Source organism: Candoia aspera, chromosome 10 (assembly GCF_035149785.1).
Source record: "Candoia aspera isolate rCanAsp1 chromosome 10, rCanAsp1.hap2, whole genome shotgun sequence".
NCBI lineage: Eukaryota > Metazoa > Chordata > Lepidosauria > Squamata > Boidae > Candoia > Candoia aspera.
In genome coordinates this window covers 11,202,290-11,229,826 of record NC_086162.1, presented here as the reverse complement: position 1 = coordinate 11,229,826, position 27,537 = coordinate 11,202,290, and the positions used below count along the sequence as shown (strand labels likewise).

Genomic DNA, 27,537 nt, shown 5'->3' with positions numbered 1-27,537 from the left:
CTGGGAGTTGAAGCCCACACATTTTAGAAGGGCTGAGGTTTAGAAACACTGCTCTACAGCATTTTACCTGCAGGCCTCACCTGTGATTCCAGTATTTGTATATCATTTTCTGTAGATCCATCTCTTCGAGACAGGTCACTTGGTTGTCCCAATTCTCATATCAAATCAGATCAAGTTATTGCTGCCCTAAGGCCAGATACAATCAAAATATCTAGTAATAACAGTATTATATATATATATATGTATATGTGTATATATATGTGTATATATATATGTATGTATGTGTATGTGTGCGTGTGCGTGCATGTGTGTGTATATATATATATATATATGAAAAACAATAGGGTGCAAAATTAATTAAGAATAAAAATACTAAAAATAAAATGCTATTTTAAGAATTTCTAAACTGGGTAACGGTGTGGCATATCATGCAGATGGTAGCACAAAACTGGGCAACTTGGGAGGATATTTTCTAGTCCTTGTCCAAAAGAAGTAGCATTAAATAGAAATCACACTCCCTACCTGGAAATTTCTTCACAATTGGATATATATTGGATATATCCAAAATTGGATATATATATATAATGTCTAGAGTCCTTACATAGGGAACAGTATAGTAACATATGGCTTAGGGTTTCCGTTGAGCCATCACCACATGGACATAACGGAAGGGGCATAGGGGTACCCTTAAAATGTCCAAAAAGGACTGCTGAGGGCAAAGTGTCCAGACTGGCTAAGGTGAAAGCCTTACGAAATTTCAAGATTGTAATGCATGATAAATCTTAAATCTTCATCGCAATCCTGTGAGGTAAGTTAAGGTAAACTATGGTGGCTTACTTCTGCTGACTCAAGTTCTGGCTTCAGCCATCATTTTTACCTTTGTTGCCAGATTCAGCCCTTTTCTGGCTTCACACAATAACACTGAGTCATAAACTAACCCAATAGAGTAGGTTGGCATAAGACACCAGCCCCCTACCCCACCCCCAAGAAATCCTAGCTAAGGTTACAGTTAAAAAAAGCTGGCATGCTGTGTGAATCCAACTGAGTAGAGCAGTGTTTCTCAACCTTGGCAACTTTAAGATGTGTGGACTTCAACTCCCAGCATTCCCCAGCCAACCCTGGAGTAGAGACTTTGAATTCAAATCACCATAGTTTTCATTTAGAACTCCAGCTCAGCTGTCTCTGGTCCAGACATCCTGGACTTAAAAACTCTAATGCTCCAACCACTTATGGAATTTTTTGTGTGTGTCCTGGCTGATTGGTGGTGTAGTCCAGCGCCTCCAGATGATGGCGAACTGGAAAGGACTGCTTTAATCATTAGGCCTCACTATCTAGAACTTCCTAAGGCAGGGTTCCTCAACCTTGGCAACCCTAAGCTGTGCGAACTTCAACTCCCAGAATTCCCCAGTCAGCTTGGACTTCAAGTCCCAGAATTCCCCAGCCAGCTTTGCATATAGTACATATATAATTATATAGTACATATATAATTCTGGGAGTTGAAGTCCACACAGCTTAGAGTTGCCAAGGTTGAGGAACCCTGTCCTAAGGGATGACTGAGGCACCCACAAGTTAAATGTCTTATATAGGAGTAAACCTACACATCAGAGGTGCTGGAATGAAAAAAAGTCAATTGGAGAAAAAGGTCTTTTTTGCTGGCAAGCATTCTCCTTCAGGGAATGTGTGTGCTCTGGTTTCTTGAGGTTAAAAGGAGCTAGGCGGCACCTTTTCTTGAAAGGGCACTGGGGGGAGAAAATGCTGAGATAATCAGGCCATTGTCTGCAGGCCAGCTTCCCTCTCTGGGATTGCTAAATTCCTGGGAAAGGCCACCCTCTTACTTGGGAAGAATTCATTTGAGGATGGATTTGCCTTGGAGACATTCAGTTGCTTGGGTTTTTTTTTTTTATCCTTTCTGGATCAGGAACTGCTTCTGGTTCAACAGAGCAAACGTTTAATCAATCCTACAGAAGCACAAAACTCAGAAATGGATTGGGTAGATACAGCAGAATCTAATATTAAGAAACCTAGAACAGGCAAATTAATTTAAACCGGGACATCTAAAATGCAGCCCTCTCATCTGGCCCTGTCAAAATTGATACCCTTGTTTTAGCTGTGGATGATGGGAGTTGCAGTTCCATCTAAATCAACCTTTCTCCACCTTTTGACCCCGGAGGAACCCTTGAAATATTTTTCAGGCCCTGGGGAACCCCTGCACATTCAGGCTCAAATAGAGGCCAGAAGTTACAAAATTATTATATTCGTCTCATGGGTAGGCCTGTATTACAGGCATTAACAATGTTCTTGAACTAAAAATAATGTAACTTACCTCTTTAAGGTAAAGTTTCCTGCATTTGAAATAATTTTTTAAATAAATCGTGATCTCCCAGGGAACCCCTAGTGACCTCTCGCAGAACCCTGGTTGAGAAACCCTGATCTAGACAGTCCCAAGGAGGACATTTATTAATTTCTCCATATTGATTCTAGCTTTCTTTAAGGCTTCATTCTTTTTCAATAAGCTGGGATGGAGCAGGGATATGCGGAAAGTAGTTTGGGAACTGCAGGTGGTTGCTTGGATCCTGGACAGTGCACTGGCTAAATCTTAGTGGGGAGAACAGTTGAAAATAGCTAGGAGCACTGTGCCAAATTAAGGTAGTGATAAGGAGAAAGCTACTGTACATTGAAAACCAGATACACAGTTAAAGAGCTGGAAGTAAGCCTTGTCAGTCTGTAGTCCAACTTTCCCTACCTGGACCTCCAGGTCTATAAATGTCATCTTCCAGAATTCTCAGCAGTGGCTGTGCTGTTTGGAGAATTCTGGGAATTGAAGTCCACATATCTCAAGTTACTGGAATTCTGGAACATAGCCCATACCCGGCTTGAAAACCTCTAGGAAGAAAATATCACCAACCCAACAGTAATTTCACATTGAACAATTCTTGCTGATAATGTTAAGCTAAAATCTATCTTGTCTTTCTGTTCAAATAGGATAACAATATCCCAAAAGATAAACAAATAATACAGACACATTGAACAATTCTTGCTGATAATGTTAGGCTAAAATCTATCTTGTCTTTCTGTTCAAATAGGATAACAATATCCCAAAAGATAAACAAATAATACAGACACATAAAGGAAAATGAAAATATAGAAATATTTAAAAATGGCTTTATTTCCCAGAGCTTTTCTGAGGAGAAATGGAAACATTCTTAAACCAGGGTAGATGTTATCTTGATCTCATTCTAAATGGCTGTATTCTATTGTGCTGGTTCCTCTGAAATGTTTTCCTGCTGGGTATACAATCAGTATCTTCCAGTCTCTTGGTTGCCATATGCATTTATAGCCATACCCAATAAATGGATCTGGCCTTGAATGCAACTTGAGTAAGGCAAAATATGGCTGTCAAAATTTGGATCAGCGTTTTCAGATGTTTATATTAATATATATTAATATATTTATATTATATATGTGTATGTGTGTATGTATATATAGAATATGAATTTTAAAAGGAATTCCTTGGTTGCCTATTAGTTCTAGGCCTGGTTTGAATCCCTAAATGGTTCAGGAGCCAGTCCTAACAGTCCTAACATACTACACTGCCTGTGCTTTGAGATCTCAGCTGAGGGTCTTTCTCCAGGTTCTCCATTTAGTCATTTCAAAGAGGATGAAAGGTGCTGTAGAATCATTTTAAAATCAATCATTCCCTTTCCCACTGTGACTTCTAGCCTTACCTTCAATATAATAAGTCTGCAAAACATGGGGCAGCAACTGTACTCCCTTTGAGCCAAATCATAGCTACAGTGTTATGTGCTGAGGTGGACCAGTCAGATTTTTCCATCCCAAAGTTTCCCATAGCTAGAGTCACTGGCGGGTGTTGTATGCATGCTTAATAATGTGACAAAAGCCACATCTCTACCTGATCTGAAAGGGACGCGGTGGCGCTGCGGGTTAAACCGCTGAGCTGTCGATCGGAAGGTCGGCAGTTCGAAACCGCGTGGCGGGGTGAGCTCCCGTGGCTCGTCCCAGCTCCTGCTCACCTAGCAGTTCGAAAACATGCAAATGTGAGTAGATCAATAGGTACCGCTTCGGCGGGAAGGTAACGGTGTTCCGAGTCGTCATGCTGGCCACATGACCCGGAAGTGTCTATGACAACGCCGGCTCCAAGGCTTAGAAACGGAGATGAGCACCGCCCCCTAGAGTCGGACACGACTGGACTTTACGTCAAGGGAAACCTTTACCTTTACTACCTGATCTGAACCTTTGATGCACATGGTGTATATTCCATTTAGGAAAAACTTGGTCTAGCTTTCTTGTGTGAACATAGCTTAGGTTGCAATTGTATATTTAATGCAACTTGCTTCTATGCAAGTGTGTATAGCCCTGCCTTATTACTTGCCGTTTCTGTCCGGTGACCAAAGGTGTTATGTAAATTTCTTCCCTAACTCTACAAGAATGTCTGTGTTGCACTGAACAACAATTCTGTGAATAGCCTCCAACGAAGGGACAATTAGCAATGTCAGAAACAATAAGCACGATATATGTAGTGCCCTCTTACGTTCACCTACAGTTCAACAAGATCGTAATACAGACTTTGGGAAAAAATAAAACTTGTTAAGTTGAATGAGTAACATGTTGCCATGTTGCAGAAGCTGTCAAAAGACAGCTACTCTGTTACAAAATGCTTTGTTTTGATCTGATACATGGAAAAACACCACATCAGATCTGCTTGGCTTATTATTTATTTTTTACTAAAATGGGGTCTTAAAAGAATGAACGTCTTTATAAAACAAGCTATGCCCCACTGATCTGCAAGAAGAAATGAGGATTAGCCCTGTCTGTGCCTCTTACATTTTATTTCCTCCTGACCCTCATTTGATATCAATAAACTTCTCATGTAGGATAGAGTTGTATACATCGGATGAAGGGGATTGTAATCTGCCACATAAAATTCCATCTAACATTTACAACAGTTCTTGGTGGGTTTGTGACCTGCAGTAAAAAAAAACTACAACAATTAAAGGCCATTTTAAACCATTAACAAATTCTTAAAATTCTGAAATATCTAGATGTTTTAAGTCCCCTCCTAAAATTGTAATAGAAGAGGACCAGACTGACCTTCAGCCACATTGTTTTATATTATAGGGCCCTGCTGTGGAAAAAGTGTTAAGCTACAATCCATTTGTTAAGTCTTTAGGTGCTCCAAGAAATTTGATCGTTTTTTAAATCGCTACAGCATCTGCTATAATAATAAATATTATTATTAAATAATCTGCTATAAGTAGGAAAACTCTAGTTCATTTTCAGAAATACAGGAAGCTGTGTTGGTTGCTTGCTTGCTTGATGGCACTGGCATTTCCCACCTTTTGCCCTTAGTGACCCCAACATAGGCATCCCATGTGTTTTGAAATGCTTTGTACCCTGTAAGAATTGCAACAGCTATGGCTAAGAACAGTCTTTGGCATGTTTATTTATTTTATTTTATTTATCTAATTTATCCCCGCCCATCTCCTCCTGTCAGAGGCCTCTGTTCCCAATTGGTCGATCAATTCTGTGACACACATATCCCCGCCCAGATGGTTACTTTCTGGGTTATGCAGATTGTGTGAGTGTCTTAAAGGTTATCAGAGAAGGCAGGTTTCTAGATAGCTCTAATTTTTCCAAGCATGGGGTAGAAAGATGGCAAGATAGAGAGGGCTACAGACTTCTACTTGACACAAGTCTTAAAAAGTTATTGCCTTGGAACTGGGGAACTACTGTGGGTACAGTCTGGATTATAAAGCCCAAGTAAGATTTGGTTTTGTGAAGTGGGCTTGTTTTCTGGAAAACTGTTATTTTACCTTTGAATTATGCCACAAAGCTAGCAAAAAAGTACAGTAATCTCTTTTTTGACCCAATCAATGTATGCCTTCTGATGGTATCCTCTTCATCTAAGGCCATTGTTCCCTTGGCATTTGTGGCCATGGTGAGATCCCCTGGTTTATAGCTGACATACATTAACCCATAGTTTGTTTAAATATGATGTTTACTAAGCACAGTTAGTTAGATTTACACACTGCACTAAACTGGAGTACAGTTGAATCTGTGTTTCCATAATAGCTTGTTAGTTCTTTGAAATGAAAACAATAGAACAAAGGGAGATCTAGATTGGAGTGATCTTTGTACATCAAAATCCTGTTTTGAGAATCCTACTTTCTCACATGATTATGGTGAAGAATGTTAAACATCAGATCCAATGTGTTGTGAGCAACCCTCTGATTTGTCACTGACAGTCTGTGAATGGATAGCTCTAAAGTTGTTAAATTGTACAAACCTATGGCTTGTTTTCAGACTGATTTGCAAAATAAATCACAATGGCTGGGTTCACACAACATGCTAAATCAAATCCAAACTAACCACATTATAGTTTAACCTGTGATGAGAACTGAACTATTGCCATCTTTCTGATCTAAAGATAATTCTGAGTGAGTGTGTATGTACATATATAGATATATTTTAATTTTTATTCTGTTTTTAATCATTTTGCTTTAATTATCTTTGAGTGCTTTTTAAGTAGAAAAGTAGAACAAAAATATTTTTAATAGTAATGGCATTTCCTTTCACTGTTGCTTGACTTACAGAGTTGTAAGAATTAACCAATGTGCATGAGGATGAGTAGCACATTTGCTGCCTTGAGCTTCTCAAAGGTGGGATACAAATATAATTTAATTAACTGATATAGAGCTCAGTCTTAGCATGTTTCCTATGAATCCAACCCTACTCTGTTTGATGTACCTTAACTTATTGTTAAGTAATGCATATAGGATGGAAGACTAAGCTTCTGCAGAACAATAAATCTTCATTCCTAATCAGTATTATTTCTGGTAAGTCACAATCTTAGGTTCTGAAATTTTTGCCAAGTATTGTCATTTCAAACTTTTCTTTGTTGATGCAGAGACTAGAAACCTGAATGTTAAACAAAAGATGAGATTTTCTGGGGAGAAAGAGAAAGAGAGATTATTGTATGCCACAAAGTTACATACTCATGGGAAATACACAGCTCAGGAATATAAATTATATCTTTGGTGTAACACTTGTGTGCATGTTTTCTTCTGGATTATGAATCATGGTCCATCTGTATGAATTTAAAGAATATGTAAAAGGAGATGCTGTTTTCCACTGTCAACTGATAAAGCCAGAAATCATTTCATGCTAGCCTGTCCAGAATAAAGAAAGATACTGCCATCTTGCTCCAATAGGTTGAAATAAATTCCACCATGTAAATGCTGATAAAGGAAATGCAATGAAAAATGCACAGTCCTAATTACAAATAAAGGAATATCAGTCAAATTTGGCACTCTGCCCACCCTTGATAACAGTATTCCTCGTAGGAAACTGCTGAGAAAGGACAAAGAAATGTACCATTAAATCAGATCAAGAATGTGTCTTAGCGTTTAGCTTTCGCCTCTGCTACAATGGAACTGATAGATACCTCTTAGCTAGCCCAGGAATTACCAGCCCAGCACTATGACCTTAGGCCAAAACACTAACCTGGATTATTAAAGTAACTCATTTTCTGAGCATGCACAATACACTGAATCATAAACTAACCAAACAAGCTGGGTTTGCACACCAGGGCAAGCAATTAAAAAAAAAACAACCCTAAGAACACCAATCAGATTTAACATCTGGACCTGGTTTAAGTGTGTGGTGTGGACACAGCCTTTTTCAGAGTCTGGTCTGTTTTATAAAAGGAGAATCTATATGCAAATTACACCTCCTCTGCCCCCCCCCCTTCTGTATTTACTTTAGTGCTGATGTAGATATTTTGGATGAAGAACAGGGCCAAAAGTAGCACAGGACTAGGTAACCATTTTGGAACAGTGGGCACTTAACTAATTCTGAAAGCATCTTTTTTGTGCTCTTACTAAACATTGTTTTTTATAAAGTACTGTGCAGTCAGGTGGAACAGGGAACATGGCAGATGCCTGCAGGCACTTTTACCCCCTGCTTGTAAATTAGCAAATTAACAGGCAAGAAGGAAATTAGAATTAGGGATATATCAGAAACATGAATTGTAGCTTGAAATATAGGTGTGTGACTGTTTTGTGGCTGAGGGCTGCATTTAACACTTGCGTGGTACTAAAGGACAACAGTAGGCACTGCCATTGTGCAAAATGCATTGAATTTTATTCTCGGGGTTTTTTTAAGGAGAGTTTTGCAAAACATCTCCTCCCTTCCCCATCATCATCATCATCATCATCATCATCTAAAACCTACCATAGGGCATACACTGCTGCTGCCTGTTTTCAGTAACAGCCATCATGCTGTTTGCAAAGGATACAAAAAAGGGGCTTGAGGGGCTACAGGTTCTGATTTGGGATTATTTTGGTATGGTGGGATTAAGCATCCACAGAATAAATGGAATAAACTTGGAGGAGACTATTTATATCCTTCCTCTGGAACTGGTGAGGAAAGGGAAGCTGTGCAGCCACATCTTGTAAATGCTTTTGGCTTGTTCAGATTTCAGCAGCATTGCGAAGGATTGCTAATTTATAATCTCCAGTGGCAGAACTTATGGTGGGGAGGTTTTGTCTGCTGTGGCCGTTCATACATTTGCATGATGCTAGAATATTGCATTTGGACATTGCGTTTACTTAGTCCTGCTTTTAAGAAAGGGTGCTTTGCTGAGATTCATGAAGGCAGTAAAAGAGAAGAATAAGAGCGGGTGGTCAATAACATTCAGTTTGTTCAGATCTGAAAATGGCTGCTGGGTGACTCTTTCCCCAACTTTAGTTATGCTTTCTGCTTTGGATGTTGGTCCAGCCCTCCCTTTGGATGTTGGTCCCTGCACATTTAGGGTACTTCCAGCCAGATGCAACTGCAGCAGATACTTGGCTGTGTTGCAAAGTTCCATTTCTGCAAATGTATCACCTTTGCCTGGGATAGGGCATTGGTGACTTGGGGTTAAAACCCTGTTTATAAAATTAGACTGAATCCCCACCGAACATCCTTTTTGTTGTCCTGGCTGGGCAGGAGAATCCTGTGACGGGTTCTTATAAAGGATGGCAGCTCTGCTGTAGTGGGAACAGATCTGTGACTTTCACAGGGCCAACTCCCCTCCTTCAGAGTTCCAAGGCTTCAGGAATGCTTCCCCCCACCCCCATGGACAGGGACAACTTTTTGCTGTTTGTGCCTTGTCCTAATGGCTAAAGGCAGAATCCCTCCCTTTGTCCCTTCCTTTCTCTCCTTTGTTGTTGTTGTTGTTTCTTCTCCTTCTCCTTCTCAAGTGTTTTTGGAGACGGCCTGGGAATTTTCTTGCTTTGTGTGTGGTGTGCCAGGATGAGGGGCTTTGGGCCTCTTCCTTTCAGATGCAAGGGGGCTATTTGACTAATTCAATGGGGCTTCAGTTTGATTACCTATCTGATAACAGAGGAATTCGAACAATGTGTGTGTTTTGGGAAGGAGGGGGAGGGCTGGGATGTTCTGAAGACCACCAGCTTCTTTTGCAGGTCACTTCAAAAGACCCAGGGCAAGAGGGGGGGAGGGGAGGGAAGGGGGAAGGAGCCTTCCTTGCAATTTTCTCTCCCTTGTTCCCCAAGGGGAGAGAAGATTGCTTTTGGGGGTGGGGGGGTGGCCAATCTCTCAAGCACTCAAAATAAACAGCAGTATTTCACATTTCACTCAGCTAGAGAGAAGCAGGCGTGGTGGATGATGTTAACTCCCCCCAATTATCCGCATTTATCATAGACATGGTGTCTATCTTGGATTTAAATGGCCAGACTAGTTTGGCTATTTGGGAGATGCTTTGTGAACAAGTCTGTATGCGGACTCTACGTATGTTTGAGCTTGATTATGGATGCCTCTTAGTACTCAAAAGATTGTCTCCCTGAGTACTACCCAAATTCAGATCACTTTGGGAGACCCAGCCTGTGGGACCAACAGCCAATTTGGCTCCCAGTGAGGGGGCTAAAAGTGGAACTTTCTCAGCTGTGGTTCTCCCTGTTCTGAAACTCCCCAGGAAAGTCCAGCCAGATGGGTAGCAAGTGCTCTGATGCTGCTTTTGAAAGCTCCATTTTGCTCCAAAACGTTGTGCGGTACTTCTGTTTTTAATTCTCTGGTCTTATGCCTGATGGCTTTAGTGTTGATTTTTATATTGAATTGTTTTTATTGTCATTTTTGTACACCATTATTTTTGGACATCACTTTCCTCTCCTTTATGAGGAAAACGCACTGTGATCGTGGTGGGTGTGACATGTTTGTAAAAGATATTGTGGGAAGCTTCTTAAGGTTTTCTCAGATGGGAGGTTGTGATGGACAAGATGTGTCACTTAACACTAGTGCCTGCTTTGTTTCATCTTTCTAGATCAGCGTTTCTCAACCTTGGCAACTTTAAGACGTGTGGATTTCAACTCCCAGAACTCCCCAGCCAGCATGGCTGGCTGGGAAATGCTGGGAGTTGAAGTCCACACGTCTTAAAGTTGCCAAGGTTGAGAAACGCTGTTCTAGATTGTAAGCATAAGGGTTCAAATGCACTTGTTCCTTGGTAGCTGGCTTTGTAGAACAGGCTAGGCTAGGGTAAAATGGCTCACATCATTTGTCATTCAGCAGAATCTGGCCAGGCTATCATACTACATTATAATGTGGTTTGTTTGGGGATAACATATTATGTGAACCCAGCAATTGCTGTTTTTTAAACGTGGTTTAAGGTTTGGTATGTTGTATAAATCCAGCTTTTTGTAAAAATGGGAACCTGTTTTGGCAGAAAAGCGGTGTAATGACCCACTGAAAAGGGATTTACCAAGACATTACTCTCCTGGTATGAAGCACAGCTCTAATGGATGGAGGAAGTTGTAGTCTTACTTATTTGGAGGGCCCTCTGTTGTGGAAAGCTGATTGGGCGGGAAACCTTTTTCTCTCTGTTTAAAAGCAGATTGATTTACATCAGAGTACTGCAGGAGATGTGGCAGCGATACGGTGGAAGAGACCAGACAAACTTCTTGAATTATTTGGAATTGGAGGTCTAGAGCCTGTTGGTGCATGCATTCATGCACACACACACACACACACACACACACAAAACAAAAAGGAAAACACCCACCAAAATTATTCAGCAACAAACATTTGGTGGATATGCTTCTTTTCTTTCCTTTCCTTTCCTTTCCTTTCCTTTCCTTTCCTTTCCTTTCCTTTCCTTTCCTTTCCTTTCCTTTCCTTTTGTTGTGTGTATGTGTGTAGCAAGAACCAAATCAGTGTGTGAATTCTCCAACAGGCTTGATGTTCAGGTCCTCCGTGGAAGTAGCTGTCTTAAAGAACATTTGTATGAATGTTGGCCAACTTTGGCTGATTTTGAAAAAGTTTGGAAATGTAAGCTACACTGGAAGTTGAAAAACATCCTGGAAGAAAGTAACACCAAGAAAAACTATAAAGACATATGCATGAGATCATCAGGAGTTGTGTGACTCAAAGGATACACTACCGTTTTCACAGCCATTAAATGAAACTCTGACAATGTGCAGTAGTATGTGTGCAAGGCAAGCAATATTGATGTGTGAACTGTGTTGTTGTTAGCAGACAGAGGCAACCCTGTTTTCTACTATAAAATGTTACACAGCATAATTTTTCACAGCTTTCCTCAAACTGGTGCCCTTCAGATATGTTGGGAGTGAGCTGGAAACTGTGTCATCCCAATATATCTGGAAGATACAAGCTTAGGAAAACTACTGTGCTAGCTAGGACAATGGGAATCATGATTTTTTGCAAGTCTTGATTCGAAGTCTGATTTCCTATTTCCTCTGTGTTTGATGGTGGGGTCCCACACACTGCTGCTTAGTGAAAATTGTAAAGAGAGGTTCCCAGCATTCCTGATGATGGTGATGCTATCCGTTCAACCATGTCTGATTCTCAGCAATGTGGACCAGCTCTCTCCACTTTTTCTGATCTTATATTGCTTCTTGTGGTTGTTCAATGCTGGCTGGTGTCAGCCTTGATGGTGCCTAGCCGCTGTGGTTTTTGGCGGCCTCGTTTTCTTTTACTGCTGACCATTCTGAGCATAACTGCCTTTTCCAGTGAGTTTGATCACATGACATGGCTGAAGTAAGTAAGGTGGAGTTTTGTGATTTTTGCCCACAAGCGGTATGTCTGGTTTTATATGCTCCAGTATTCTTAGGGGAGTGCAAAAATAATGAGAGCCACCTCCCCACCTCTACTTAAATTGGGGAGGAGGGTGTTGTTAAATGGCCCCATCAGGATAGCATGCTTAGTGTCACAAAATACTGTGTTGACTGTTGGGGGTGGGGAAGAGGCTTGCAGGGGGGTGGGGAAATGGAGTAGAGAATCCAAATCTTGAACTGAAGTACCCCATACTGCAAGATATTCAGAATACTAGACAGGACAAATTGGATAATAAATGGGGAGCTGAATTTAAATGTAATTTCTCTCAGGCATTTTTGGTAGCTGTGGTGGAAAATATCCATCTGAGAACCTGTTTTCTGGTTTGATCCAGCATGCTTCCTAGTCCTTTCAGATGCGTTGCATCTTCAGCTTTTGGAATTCTGAAGCAGCTTTCCAGCTGTTGGGAATTCTGGGAGTGACTGTCTCCATATTATCCTTGTGCCACTATAATGGAGGCCTCCTCCCTTCTGGATGAATGAGGTTCCAGGTGTGATGAAGCAGCTGTGGCAACTGATGAATCTATTCCATTGGATTTGAAAATCATTTAATTGAACCTCATGGATTGACATCAAAGGGGGATTGTGCAGTGCCACCGGCTTTACTCTATGCATCAGGGAACAGAGTTGTCAATCTCCACGGAGATTATGAATATTCAAGATTTAAAGCCGTTGGTTTACCTAGTTCATGTTTAGGCTCACATGTTCTTTATAGAGAGAGAGTCTTGCCTAAATAAACTGATCAGCCAATGCACCAAGATCAGCTGTCTGATAATTTTTTAAAAAGCTTGACTCAAAGGGTTTACTCTTTTCTTTTGCAGCATGCAAGTAAACCCCAAACCCACCACTTTTGAGTTAGAACAAAGTGGATGGCTCAGAAATGTCCATGCCTAGGGCTTCTTGTGCTTCAAAAAAGAGGAATGAAATAGCTGGTTAGAGAAGAGGGTGCCTAATCCTTCCCCATTTATCCTCTCCCAACTGTTTCCCCTGCTTTTTTTCAGCTAGGAGTCGCAATTGTCCATTTATTGATGGCCAGTGACCACCTATATCTTGGAGAAAAATGGTTGGGGGAGTGGGTGATAGATAGAAGGAAAGAAGAGAGCAGACTCCTTCCACACCTTCAGTTGTGACTAATCTCTAGCCAGGCAAAGATATCTAATGCACACACACCGGCTGGGATTATGCAATGTCCCACATGAGGCTAAGATGGATGTTCTGACTAAGCAAGAACCACGCTAAGACGAGGAAGAAGTCTCTAGTGCTTTATTATTGCTATAGTAGACAGAAAATCCTACCAAACTGAAGAAGCATGGGAAAACTCAGACAGATAAACCCCCAAAAGTCAAGGCGGGTCTGTTCTGTGTCTCTTTGAATGACAGCTCAAAGTCTCTAAACTACGCATGCATTTCTGCCCCTGGATAGTGGCCCCCTCCTGCTCACCATCAGTAGTCATGACAATGGGGTTGTTGGTTAGGGATTTAGTGTGTTTCTGCTGATGTAGCCATTATCTTAGCAGGCTGTGTGAACCAGGCCATCACATTAAACCAGAGTTTGTTAATTTGGGCATAACATATTATGTGAATACAGCAATTGCGTCTGTTAACCCAGATTTAGTATGTTGTATAAAGCAAGACAGTAAGCCCATGTCAAAACTGAGACTGGAATGTCACCGTCTAACTCAGTGTTGGACTAAGACTGGAAAGATTGAGGTTCAAGCTCACTCTCAACCATAAAGCTCACTCAGTCCCCCTCATTTAGCCCATCCTACCTCATGGAGTTGTTGTGTGGATAGTATGGGAAGCAGCAAGGGTACATATATAGCCCTGAATTCCTTAAGGAAAGGAATGGTATAGATCTAATTGATGGGTTGTTATATGTCTTTGGTATTGTTTTAATGTTATTTACAAAGAAGGTATGTAAAGCACTCCAGGTCAGTAACAGCTGGAGTGGCTATAAGCCTAGAAAATGAAGTGAAATCTAAATGTAATTTTTGGCTCCAAGGGTGACATTTGTCTCTTGAATGGTATACTGTGCATCAAACAGTTGGCAGGGCCAAGGCAAGCAGAATGGGCTAGGATAAAATCTAAACTAAATTCAGTTTCATTCAGATTGAGTTACAAACCCATTAATTAATATGATTACTCCTCTACAGTATTGGCGTGACATGCTTACCCAGGTCAGCAAAAGACCTAATGGGTCTGTTTGTACAACATTGTAAGCTTGGCTATGATTGACTTTGTGGCTGAGGTTCTGGTATGAATCCAGTTTGTTTGGTGAGTCTGGTTCATTATATGGTTTAAATGCAGAAGGTGAGCTAAGTTGAGTATGTTACATAATTCAAATATTTCTCCCCTGTTCCCTGCTCCTCACAATCCACTTCATTAAAAGTTACAACTTGGTAGGAAATTTTAGAGGGTGTGTGAGGGCGGGTTTGGAAATTAGGGTGCTGCAGTTGAGGGCACCCATTTGGGGAATGCCAAACTAGGTGCTACACAATTGCTTTTCACCATTTTTAAATATGGCGTTGCTTACCTTTGAGCCCCAGGGAAGTGAAGTGTGATCATATGGCCTGGGTTACTGAGCAACTCGTGAATGAGGAGTTTGCTCCATTCATTAAAAAAAAAAGAATGAAAGACGGGGAGAAAAAAAAGAAAGAAAAGGCTTTCTATTCTAAGGATCTCTTGTGTGTGGCAGATGGCCTGTAGACCCAGAAGAGAGAAGAACTGAGCCTGAAAATGGTTCACGCAAGAGCAGCAGGGATAGATTACTGATTCTGTCGTCCTCCCCACCCCAGAACAGATTAAGGATATCCACAGAGCTCATTTTAATAGTCAGAGAGTCTTTGCGAATGTTAATTGGTTTACCACCCTGCTGGTAGTGGAGCGATATTAGTTTGTGGCAGCAAAAGCAGTGGAAATTTGCAGTGAAACCACCAAAACTAAGTATAAAGACATCAAGTTTTGGGAATGGTAATCCCTTTCACTGGAATTTTGACCCGTAATTGTGAACCAGCTTCAGAGTGTTATGAATTATTGGGAAATGGAGCATTTGCCCAATTTAAATCTTAATTTTAGCTCTGAACTCACCAGGTAGCCGTAAAGGAGACTGCTGTTTCTCACCCTCAGCCCTGTTTTTAATCCGGAGCAAATATTGCTTCTTGTGCTTTTGCCAAATTGCCATAAATGAACAGATTCACACGTTGTGCTCATAATGGTTTTGTTCAAAAGCCACAATTGGCTAGGTTCACACAAGATTCTAAATTATCAGCTATGGTTTACAGACCACAGTGGTTGAGTTTGTATCATACGCCAAGCCAAAACAAAGTCTTACCATGTTACAGTGCGAAGTTTCAACTAGTCAAAATGTATAAGATGTGCTGTTTTTTGTAGGAAAGCTTTAAAAATCTCGGCTTCTCCAGCAGGCCTGGACCCCAGCGATTTGTGAATTTGCACAAGATATTTTAATTCTTTTCGTGTTTCCCTGACATGGCGTATGTGTTGTTGTTATTGGTTTCTTTCTGTTTGTTTCTTTATTATTTGACTTTAGTAGAACTGTTGAAGATAATTGGGGATGAAACCTGGCAAATCTCCTGTAGGGTGTAATTCAACTTTCCGCAAAAAAAATGACCCTGGGTTATAATACAGGCCTGAAACCAGAAGGCTTTCCCATTGTGAACTATCCACTCCTTTTAAAACAGGAGCTGCTAAGGCAGAACTGAAACTGGGATTTGGGGCATGCCAAGCATATGGTTTCTATTAAACTTATGTGCCTCGCTCCCTGGGGTAAGGTGTGATCTGGAATAAATGTAAGATAATTTGCATAACTGGCCTACAGTGCTACACTTAATATTGCGGGGGGGGGGAATCTCAGTTAATGGGGGCATGGTTATGTTATGTATATAGTAGGGGGGGCTGAGCAGGACAGGGTTTTTTATCATGAAAGTTATTTTATTATTGTTTTTATTATTTTATGAATTTGTTAACTAACATGAGTCAGCTGGAGTTGTTTTTTTTTTTTGCTTGCCAGCTCTTATTGAGTTGAGACCATATTATCTGAACTGGTATCAGTTCCAGGAAAAATCATTGTCATTGGTTGTCACTATATATTGGCATTAACCAGAAGGTCATTATTTCTACCTAAGAAATGTTGGGAAAGATATAGCAGCCATTTTATTTTTATTTATTTATTTATTTATTTTGCCGATTTGTACCGCTGCTCATCTACTAATGGAACTCTGGGCAGTGAACACCACCACCAAAAAAATCCCCACAATACAGAAATCAATTATATCAGCTACCAAATTTTTATGAGAAACCAGCTCTGGATTTATCACTTCAGTCTGATTCTTGGCCAGTACAAAAACACACACAAATAAATATTTCTTTGTAAAAGTTTAGATGAAATTGTTGTGGAAATCAGAACTGAAACAAGTGGCTTTTCCTAAAGCACTGAAAAATGGGCGGGGTGCGGGAAGGAGGCTTCACAGTGGTAAAATGAGTGCTTGTGGGACTACAGAAGAAGACAAAAAAATAATTGATCTATTCTTATTGCTGAGAATGAATTAGGGAAAGTGTTAGGAGATGGTCTTTAGAGACCTGATCTGTGGTTGCAACAAATAAAGTGTTTCAAAGGAGGCTTTCAGTGATTGGGTTTTAATTGGTTAGAGTCTGTGGACATCCTTGCTGTTTCTGATTGTTTGCGGTTCTGCAGATGTGCTTTCATATCGAATCAGAATTACTCCTGAGTAATTACAGTAAGGCTAAGAGAGTGACCTGATTGACTGTTTCAATAACATCTGAATAAAGGTGCTGTGCAGTGCTTTTGAAAGCAAAAATGTGCTTCAAAGAACACAGGGGCACCCAGGTAGTGCTGGTTTGCAACTCCTTAAATCAAACACATTTTTCCAGGATTGTGCTGAAGCTGAAGAGGGAAAGCTCCAGGAAAACATGTAGCTGCCTTGAGCAGTTGCATAGACACCCCCACATGCTCCAAAGCCTTTTTTGCCTTGGAATCCAAAGCAGATAACCTTGGGGTTCTTTGGGGGTAACGTAAAGGGGGGAGATGAGAACCACAGTGGGGAGGTGGTGACAGAAACTGACCAAACAGTACTAGGACTACTGTGGGTTTTTCCTGTGGGGGTCAGATTTTTGTTTTATTTTGTTTTAGCATAACCTGCAGGTTTTGTACGTTTCATGTCTCGAAATGACAAAAGTTCAAAATTTAGAGACAGATCTCCAGAGATTATAAATTGCCCACCCCCTGTGAAAAATGGAAAGATGATAGTTGCAGCCCTATAACTCATTTTGTGGGGTTAAGCTCTGTTGAGTTCCTCTCCAGTGTTGGTCAGACTGTTCCTAGAATATTGCATCCAGTTTGGGGCACCACATTTTAGGGAAGACATTGAGAAAGTGGAACATGACTAGAGAAGAGCAAACAAGCTGATAAGGGTCCTGGAAGGAAGGGTTTATAAGGAATGGTGGGAGGTGTTGGGTACGTTTAGCCTGGAGAAAACTGCAGGAAGACACGGTCAGTGTCCTCAAGGATCTGAAAAGCTGTTATGTAGATGATAGGGGAGAATTTCTGAAGAGTTGTTGTAGGAGGACAACAAATAATGCATTTAAATTACAAGGAAATAGATGTGGTTGGATGTCAGGAACAATTGCTTAGAATACAAGCGTTCAGCAGTGGAACCGATTCCTTCGGGAAGTGATGGTCTCTCATCTACTGGAACTGTTGATAGCTGTCTGAGAGCACTGTTTTATCCATTTTCTGGGCCATCTTGAAGGGGCATCTGTAGCAAGAGTCACTGGCTTCAAAATGGCAGCCACAGCCATGCCATTGAAGCTCCATCCCTTTTTACATGTGTGTAATGCGTGTGACTTACACTAAACAGGGGTGGGACTTTGATCACCCAGTTGCTCCTGCCATTTTGAAGCCAACGACTCTTGCTGCAGATGCCCCTGCTACTTTGGTGCTCCTTCTGCAGCCACCGCCCCATATACTCTTCCTCTTGTCTCTCTGGCATGCCATCCGGTGAGGGATCCTTCACCACCTTGCCCATCGCCCTCTTCTTTTCGGCAATGGGTGCTGCTCAGGAAGGGGCTCCATCAGGGATGGGCTTGCTGCTGAAACCAGTCCTCTCACCATCTGACTTGGCAAGGAGCTACCAAAGGGAATATTGACTTTCTGGAAAGTCTTCTAGGAGGCTGATACTCCCCAACCAAAGAAACAAAGAAAACCAGAATTGCCAGGTTAGGGTCTGTTCTCTCCAGCAGTCAAGGGAGAAAGAGCTATAAAGACATAGAGCCCCGCAACAGCAGGGATCAAAATCTGCAGTGTTTAACCCCTATGAATGTTGCTAGAACAAGTGGCCCTGCAATAAGCTAATTGGAGAGCAGACCATCATTCTTCCACGGCCTGCCTCTCCATGCAATATAGAATGTTCACCAAAGAGGGCAGGTTCCATTTCCAACTGAAAAACCCCTTTCCTCTGGTTCAGGCTGGCACTGAGTTGGAGGATCCACTGTGAGGACGGTTCAAGCAAGCTGTCTTAGTGGCAAGGAGGCAGTGTGGGTGGGCCTGATTTCAGCAAAGGTCTCCTGCAAGGCATGATCCATCTGCCCATCCAAGTCTTTGTGTGCAAACAATGATCACACATATACAAACAAGTCTAATTCTGAAAGAATTTTGGAATTCTGGAAAGATGCATTTGCTAGCATGGGGGTGAGTTTCTGAACTGACGTTATTGTTAGTGTTTTGAGAAGTTTTTGGTTCATGGCAATGTTGAATGAAATGGACTTTTCTTGATCTGTTTCAGTTTGCTTTCAGAGAATGTTTTGAAATAGCAATTGACTTGATCCAGAAGAGGTTGGATGTGGGGCATATCAGTGTTTCTCAATCTTGGCGATTTGAAGAGGTGTGGACTTCAACTCTCAGAATTTTCCAGCCAGCTTCAAGTCCACTCCTCTTAAAGTTGCCAAGGTTGAGAAACGCGGTATTACATGGTTCTACTCATAGCTGATTGTATACAGTGATATTGGAAGATTGTTGCTTTGCATGGTTGTGTTATTGGATCCTCTGAGTTCTGTTTTGCTCTCTTCGTTTTCAGCTAGGATGGGTCAAAACATTCCAAGCTCAAAATAGCCCTTCAAGTGTTTTGAACTCGGAATTAAACATTCCATGCTCAAGATTCATTAATTGAAATACATCAATAAACAACACCATGAATATGAAAAAATACAAAAGTAAGTAGCCCAGCATAGCAGTGGTGGTCCTTCCTGAGCAGAGAAAGTTTTGCAACTGCCTTCAGAGAAAGCTTTCCAACTGTTATTCAAGCACTGGTCATTTTGAGTTAGTTTTCTTCCAATCCATGGTATATGGAGCTGCCTTTGCAAGTGGTCCAAAACTTCAGTTAAATCAAACATCTCTTGCAAATTGGTGGGCTAATATGTGTATCACGTTTGTTCAGTGAAAATGCAGTTAATTTTACCTGAACATGCTGTCATCTGTCAGCATGTCAACATGCTGCTTGCTGTCAGTTTTCCATGATACCCTCGTTATGGCTGAACTGTTCTTCCTGCTTCTTTTCTGGGCTCCAGAGCAAGCTCCACATGGAAGGTTTCCGCAGCTTGAAGGAAGGAGAAGCAGTTGAATTCACTTTCAAGAAATCCTCCAAGGGTTTAGAGTCCATCCGAGTCACTGGCCCTGGGGGAGTTTTCTGCATTGGCAGCGAGAGGAGACCAAAGGGGAAAAACCTTCAGAAACGCAGATCGAAAGGAGATCGGTAAGGCTTGGCTCAGGCACACGTCCAGTGATTCCAGAAACCTCTTAAGTCCACTTAAATTAAGTTTGAAACTCTTTTCCACATAACCTATGAAAGATGCATGAATTTCTTGGGCTTTTTTCTTTTTCTTCCCAGTGGCTTGGCATACTATACAAACTCAGGCATTCTTTATTTCATTATTTTGGTTCCTGTCTCACCCACAGAGTATTTAGGATGGCTAATAACAATAAAGCCTTGCTTGGTCTTCTAAAGTTTCCATCAATAATAATTTTTTGCCATCATCATGAGAGCTAGAAACATGTTTAATGCTAATAGGATGAAAAGAGATTCTCGGGCTGCCAGATGTGGAGTTTAGGGAGCCAGTTGTGCTGCTTCTGTGGGTAGCCCAAGGCCTTTTGCTCTGTCTGCTAACAGCCTAATCCAGGGTTTCCCAACCAGGGTTCTTTGGCTCCCGAGGGTTCTGTGAGAGGCCACTAGGGGTTTCCTGGGAGATCATGATTTATTTAAAAAATCATTTCATATTCTGGCAATTTCATATTAAAGAGGCAAGTTTCGTTCCTTATTTTTAGTTTAAGAACACTGTTAATGCATATAGACAGGCCTACCCATGAAATGAACATAATAATGTTGTAATTTCTGGCCTCTTTTTGAGCCGGAATGTGCAGCGGTTCCCCAAGGCCTGAAAAATATTTCAAGGGTTCCTCCAGGGTCAAAAGGTTGAGAAAGGCTGGCCTAATAGGATTTTAGGCAGACAGGATTCTGATTGCCATGATCCTTTAAATGGGAGATGCAAGGATTGAATCTGCTGGAATCTGCTATGGAACTCCCATCTCTCTGACATTCCCACCAAGTAGTTCAAGATGTCTTCTTGCATGATGGGAATGGCACATGGGCATGTAGGCACAAGAGGGCAGGCCTGGGAGAAGAGGTGTTTGTTTTAAGGAGTGGCAGACAGCGCTCTGGGTACATTGCCTTGCCCTCTGGAGTCCTTTACACTTTCAGTTCCAGCATGATGTCCAGCAAGTTCTGTGGCTACACATACAGGCTTACCCAAAGACCACCAGCTTGCTTAAATTAGTTACCTTGGTTCAGCTTCCCCCAATCTGGCGCTCTCCAGAGGTGTTTGACTATATGTTCCCATCATTCCCAGCTGGCTTCACTCTCCTCTGGTGGAGGCTTGGCCAGCAGTCTCCTCCTCCTGCTGCATAAGATGCTTCCTTTTGACTTTTTAAGTGAGTGGCAGATGCAGATTTCTAGGAGCAGGGCAGCCAACGAAAAGGAAAAGGTCAAAGCTCACGTACCCCTCCCCCTCTGAATAAAATAGACCAGTGTTTCTCAACCCTGGCAAGGATGTGTGGACTTCAACTCCCAGAATTCCCCAGCCAGTACTTAAAGTTACCCCGGTTGTGAAACACTGGAATAGAGCAACGTCCCCATTCTGTGAACATTTGTTTGCAGGATGGTGATGCGCAGGCAGTGGCTCATCCCTTGGGCAATCTGGGAAGAGAGGAGACGTCAGGGAGACTTACATCAGTTGTCCCCAACCAAGTGCCCTCCAGATGTGTGAAAGGTCATAGTGGCTGTGGGAGTGGCATTAGTGCATCTGGAAGGCACCAGCTTATCTTACACTGGCTGTATTCCTACAACACAGTTAACCGGCTCTATTGCGGACCTAGCGACTACATTTGGCACAGCGTACTAAGCGACTAAGCTTTAACTAAGGTTAGGCCTTTTCTTTGCTAGCAGCTTGCGTGAGCTCAGCCCACTTGCTCACTTTATGGTTCAAGGCATGCACAAACCCATGACGTGGGGTGATTTGGGAACTAGGTAAACCTACTGGGCGAACCACAAGCCTTTAGGTTAGACCAGCCTTTCTCAACCTTTTGACCCTGGAGGAACTTTTGAAATACTTTTCAGGCCTCGGGGAACCCCTGCATGTTCAGGCTCAAATATAGGCTAAAATTTACAAAATTACTATATTTGTTTCATGTGTATATATGCATTAACAGTGTTCTTAAACTAAAAATAAAGAATAAAACTTACCTCTTTAATGTGAAGTTGCCTGAATTTGAAATAATTTTTTAATTAAATTGTGATCTCCCAGGGAACCCCTAGTGACCTCTCGTGGAACCCTGGTTGAGAAACCCGGAGTTAAACCCTTGGTTGATTCAGGTTGCGGTCTACGCTTCCTGGCCCTGCGATATCTGGGCACCAGACTATTTAAGAATCTGCTTATTGCACTAGCACTAGTAGGATAATGCAGTTGGGAGGATGCATCCATGGAACAGAGATGCTTTTATGGCTGAATTGTAGCCCACCTTGCTGAGGAACGTCCCAACACACCTGAAGACCAATGAAAGCTGTCTTGGCATGTTTTTAGATCACATTTCCCATCCGTTGCAACCAGCAAAACCAGAAGTGAATGATTGTGATAGGCATAGTCCAAAACATCTGGAGGCATGAGACTGCCTATCTTCCTTCTTGCCACACACCTCTTGTCTTTGCTTTTCCACAAATGTTGAAAAAAACCTCTTCATTAACAGCAATGGCAGAATAGGGTTCCCCCTAGTGGTTGATATTAACACATACAGACATTGTGTCTTTTTTAAATTCTTTATTTCGCATGCCCTGTCTTCTAAAGGAAGCAGTAGCTTTCCATCAGCTCCATCTTAGGAGCTGAGGGGGAAAAGAGAAAGACAGCAGATAGACCAAAAGTCCCTCTGATGCATAGAAGTGTCTCCTAGCAGCCCCCCACTGGAAGGAGACCTCAGAGAGTGGCCTGGGGTGTGGCGGAAAGAAAGACGGCAGACCATAGAGAAGAGAAGTGACAACCCCAACTTTGAACCTGCCTACGGTGAGGCAGCCCTGTTAGAGCCCTTCCTTTGCAACCTTGACCAGGTAGGCACTGGCATGACCAACTGTCGTCTGATTGACCAGATGGAAGGCTGTGGCCAGTTAGTGGGGGATTCTTGCCAGAGCAGGCAAGCAAGATAGCAAGGGAAGATAATGGGTGATGGCAGTGGGAAAGGCCTGGGCAACACCAACAGTGGAGATCCTTCAACAGCCTGTTGCAGGATAGAGACTGGGAGGAATAATGGGTAGCATCCGACCTTCAAAGGTCTCATTAGGGGAAAGTGACTAGATCTCCCTTGAGAGAGCTGCTGACAATACTGCAAGGGTGCCAGCATAGGATCTGAAGCCCCTTTGCCTGCTTTGCCAAATACCACATGTCTCTAGTATTCCAGGTGGCCCAAGAAGGATGTGAAGGATTGTTGTACATTTATAGTCCAAGACCAAATCAGCATGTGAGGGGAACATGAGAACAATGCACCATGTGTTTTTGTTAGTTGCAATTGGTTGTTACAGTAGAATATGGGATAAAATGGGAATTGGTTTGCACCACATTGAAGCATTGTGTGTATGTGAGAGAGAGAGAGAGAGAGAGAAGCTGCAAGATGATGGGAGTGTCATGGATATTTCTTTGACTTCCCAATCTAGCCTATAGCTATGAGATTTCCTGGTGAGGTCCTGGCTCAGTGCTAACCAGGTTGACCTTGTTTAATTTTTTTGAGCTTAGCCAAAGTCATCAGGGTGTTGCCAGGTAGCTGGGCAAATCACTGAGAATTAATGTAAATTGACTGATCTAATTCTCTTTCTCTCTCGGTTGTGGTGGTGGTATGGCTTTCCTGTAACCGCCTTCCTGATTTCCCCTCCATCTCATTTTCCTCTTTTTCCCCAGATGCTACAACTGTGGTGGCCTGGATCATCATGCCAAAGAATGCAAGCTCCCTCCACAGCCTAAGAAATGCCACTTCTGCCAAAGCATTGCCCATATGGTGGCCAACTGCCCGATCAAAACACAGCAGTCACCCAGTTCTCAGGGAAAGCCCACGTACTTCCGGGAGGAGGAAGAAATGCACAGCTCACCCTTTCTTCCTGAAACCAGGGAATGATCTTGAGAAATTAGTAGGAAATCTGCCCAGTTGACCGGCTTCAGGGCATCAAGTCAGCCAAAATGGGAGCAGTGAGCAGCCTTGGCCTCCAGGCTGTGGGAGAACAGGCAGGAGAGCAGCAGCTTTTATCTTTAGCAAAGGGAAAACTGAGTGGAGGGCAGCCCTTTCCTCCTCCTCTTAGTAGGTGTGGACATTTGGGAATCCTAGTTTTAAACAATCAGTTCTATGAGATTGGAAGAAAAAGCCAAGGGTACCTTCATTAGCTTTGAAGTAACATCCCAGGTGAAGACCAAGAAAATGCAAAAACAAAAAAGTGAAGTTACGGATCTCAGGATGCGTTTGTACTTGAGTAAGTTTGTGTGTGTGTGTGTGTGTGTGTGTCATTTCAACAAATTGGCAAGACCACTGGAATATGGAAATCACAAACGGAAACACCTGGCAGGAATGGGTCCCCTCTCTAAGACAGTCCGAGGCCCAAGGAAGGAAGAGTCCCACCTTAGATGTCAGCTGCATTCCGGGCCCTGGGGGACACAGACGCCAAACTGCCTGCTCTGTGGTCTCTTAATAGAAAAAAACTAAACCTCCATTTCCATATCTGCACTGGGATTCTTTTGTTGTTAGGGCAAAGTAAGAGCCCCAGGCCTTTAGGCAAGGTTTGTGGGACATGAAGGAGCGTTCTCCCCCACTGCAGGCCCAGGAGTCTGTGACTCCTGCCCAAACAAACATGGAGGCTTGGATTTGGTTATCTGCCATGTCGTTCAGTGGTATGGCCAGGCTCCTTCCTGCACGTGCTTGTTTGGCTAATTCAGTTGCTTGAAACACACACACACACACAGACACAGACACACAAATTTGGCTTATCTTTGATATTGCTGTACATGTGACCTACAGTATTTTTCATCCTCTAAATGAGCACAAGAGTCCTAAATCTGGATCTCCTGTTTTCTCTGCCAAGCCCACCCATTGGATAAAACCTGCTGCTCCGTTGCTCAGCTTAATTTACCTAGCTCTGCCTTTAATTTATTTTGTTCCCGCGGACAGCTGGACTTGCCGTGCGAGACGCGGGAGGGTGGGGGGTGGGCCTCCCTCTGCTCTGAAGCCGTGATGTGAAATCTGCACTACGATGTGCGTGAATGACGTATCTTTGGGTTTATTTTTCTTTGCTTTTCTTTTGGGAAATGTTCCTTTTTTAAAAAAATATAAATATTCCGTTTTGTATTTTTGTATATTTTAAACTTTAAGAGGAGAAAAAAAAAAGGAAGAAAAAAAGAAAAAAAATGACACGATACTGCAATTTATTCTCAGGTATTCTCACACATCTCAGGGACAGAAGAATCTCGGCAGCTCTGGGGCTGAATGGATCAGCTTTTAACAGCACAAAGAATAAGAAAGCCTCTGTTTTTAAAATTTGTAGCTCTGTTTTAACAGTCTCTGTGTGTGAGTGGGTTGATGTCTTCGGATGCTGTGTTTTAGTAGATTTCTTCTTTCCTCTTTTCTGGATACATGTGAAGGTAAAAGGATTTGTGGCACAGTTCAGAGGAAAGTGCTCCATGCAGAGACACTTCTGTGTGGCTCCCCCCCTGTTTTTCCCCCCAAGGGAGCTTAAGCCAGAGGTCTCCCCAAGGACTGTGCCTATGGACCAACAAGCCAAAGGAAAGGGCAGCCCACAGCTGTGCATAATATAGGTAATGCAATTTGTACCCCAGCATAATTTCAGTGCCTGATAGGATCCCCTTCTGTGTTCCACCCATCCTTAAACCTTTTGGCTCATTTGTAGCCATTTCTGCATCTCATCTCTAGCAGAATTCCTTGTTCCACACTCATGAAATTTAGAGTCCAGGCCCATATGGTATAGACCCTACACCTGGCAGAGTTTCATGTAGATGAGAAGCTGAGATAGGAACAGGGAGAGTCTGCAAATCTAATGTGGTCAGAAGCACCAGATGCCTCTTTCGAGTGGAGAAACTTATTTGCCGCCTCAGGCAGATCAGCAAACGTTCCCGTCAGGATGCCCTGTATTCCAAGCCCCACAAGGTATTTGAGACAGACAGAAAAACCCACATCTCCTTTCTACATTTTTGTCAGGAAAAAAAGAGAAGCAAATAATGTTCCATTTGCTGCCCTTTCACTCTGCCCCAAATCCCCAGATTAAGGAAGTCACCTCACTCTGCTGAATACTAGGGCTGGCTCTAGTGGAGGTGACGTTGCAAGCAAGAAGGAATGTGCAAAGATGGAGGGTTAGGTTGGTCAGGGTAGCAAGTGAGAACCTGTAGCACTGCAGATGTGGATAAATTACAGCTGCCAACATCCCTCGCTATTAGCTATGCTGGCTGGGGCTTTGAATTGTAATTTGACTGCACCCAAGTTCCCAGATTTCTTCTCTGCTTGCCTTAGGAAGTTGTGTTGGATCTGCTCCTTGGCATCAGAGTAACCAGCTTTCTCGCAGCTGCTAAGAGGTGAATTTAGTCATGCAGACCTCTTAAAAACATCTAAGTGGAAAGACAAAATCTAAATATATTTTGGAAACTTTCAGAGATGAGCAGTGCAATTCAAGGGATATTGAATAACTTAAAACTTCCATGTAATTCCTCCTCCCTCTCACCTATCACAGGAATAGTGGCAATGAAATGGTGAGGAGTGTGCAGGTGGCTAATTTTGATGCGTTGCTGTGAGGAACCTACCATATCTACCTCAGGATCATTTTTGGTGTCCAATACAATAGAACCCATTAGGTTAGATACCTTGCTCTAGATTGGTCAAAGAAGGAATGCTTCTCTAGACTGTGCCCAAAATGTGGCACCTTGTCTTGTATCTGCCTTTATTATGAAGAAGAAAAAGAAGAATCAAGTGACATTGTTCCCCTTTCTAGATGGTTAGTCTGTGTAAATATCTCATGTAAAGTTATCTGATTTCTTCCCAATTTCTTCTTGGATTATTGTTTACAAATTTAAGAAAAATAGCCAAAGCAGGTGATGGTATTTGCACCAGAGAAATGGGGGTGGAATTCCCTCTTTGTACTTTATTGTAATTCTGCCAAGTGAGAGCTGGTCTTACAACTGAGATCGTTGGATTTCTGTGATAACGGTGATTTATCTGTAAGAGCATTGGATGGAAAGGAAAGTGATGTTTCGAAACTCATTGTGGTGAGGTTGGATAGCATCAGCAGCAGCTTCTCAGCTCTCTACTTTTCAAAAATTGGGAGATGTGAAGTAGAGATCTCCAGTTTTGGCTGTTGAAAAAAATGTCTCCTTAAAGTTCTTTGGCTTGGTCTTGCAAATAAATTGCTGTTTGGCGCAGGGGATGAGAATACAATTTCAACAGTGGTGGACACTATGCATAAAGAGTAAACGGTGTGAATGGCAGGCAGGGTAAAGCCATGTCCGCACTCAGGGTCACTGTGGTGTGGGGGAATTTGAATGTACTGGGGCTGGGGGGTGGGTGGGGGCAACCATTTCTTGCATGGCTCCATATTTGTGTCCTGCGAGACAAAACGAATGTAACTCCATGTTTACTGCTAGTAACCAAAGCTTGTTTTGTGTCAAACTCTTGATTTTTAACAAAATGGATGGGTGGGCGATAGAGGGTGGGAGTGGGTGGGAATAAGAGGGTGATTGTTGGGTTCATGGGGGGGGGGTAATGTCTTGGCTGCAGGACTTTGTCC

The 27,537-nt window shown here is 42.3% G+C and overlaps 1 protein-coding gene across 1 annotated transcript in view; it reads left to right on the top strand.

Annotated features, from left to right (window-relative positions):
* Positions 1-23,876, top strand: part of LIN28A (lin-28 homolog A) — a 34,816-nt gene extending 10,940 nt beyond the window's left edge. Inside the window, exons 3-4 of the mRNA XM_063312233.1 lie at positions 19,739-19,923; positions 23,663-23,876. Coding sequence (XP_063168303.1) covers positions 19,739-19,923; positions 23,663-23,876 — 399 coding nt within the window. The remainder of the gene's footprint in view (positions 1-19,738; positions 19,924-23,662) is intronic.
* Positions 23,877-27,537: the final 3,661 nt, after the last annotated feature.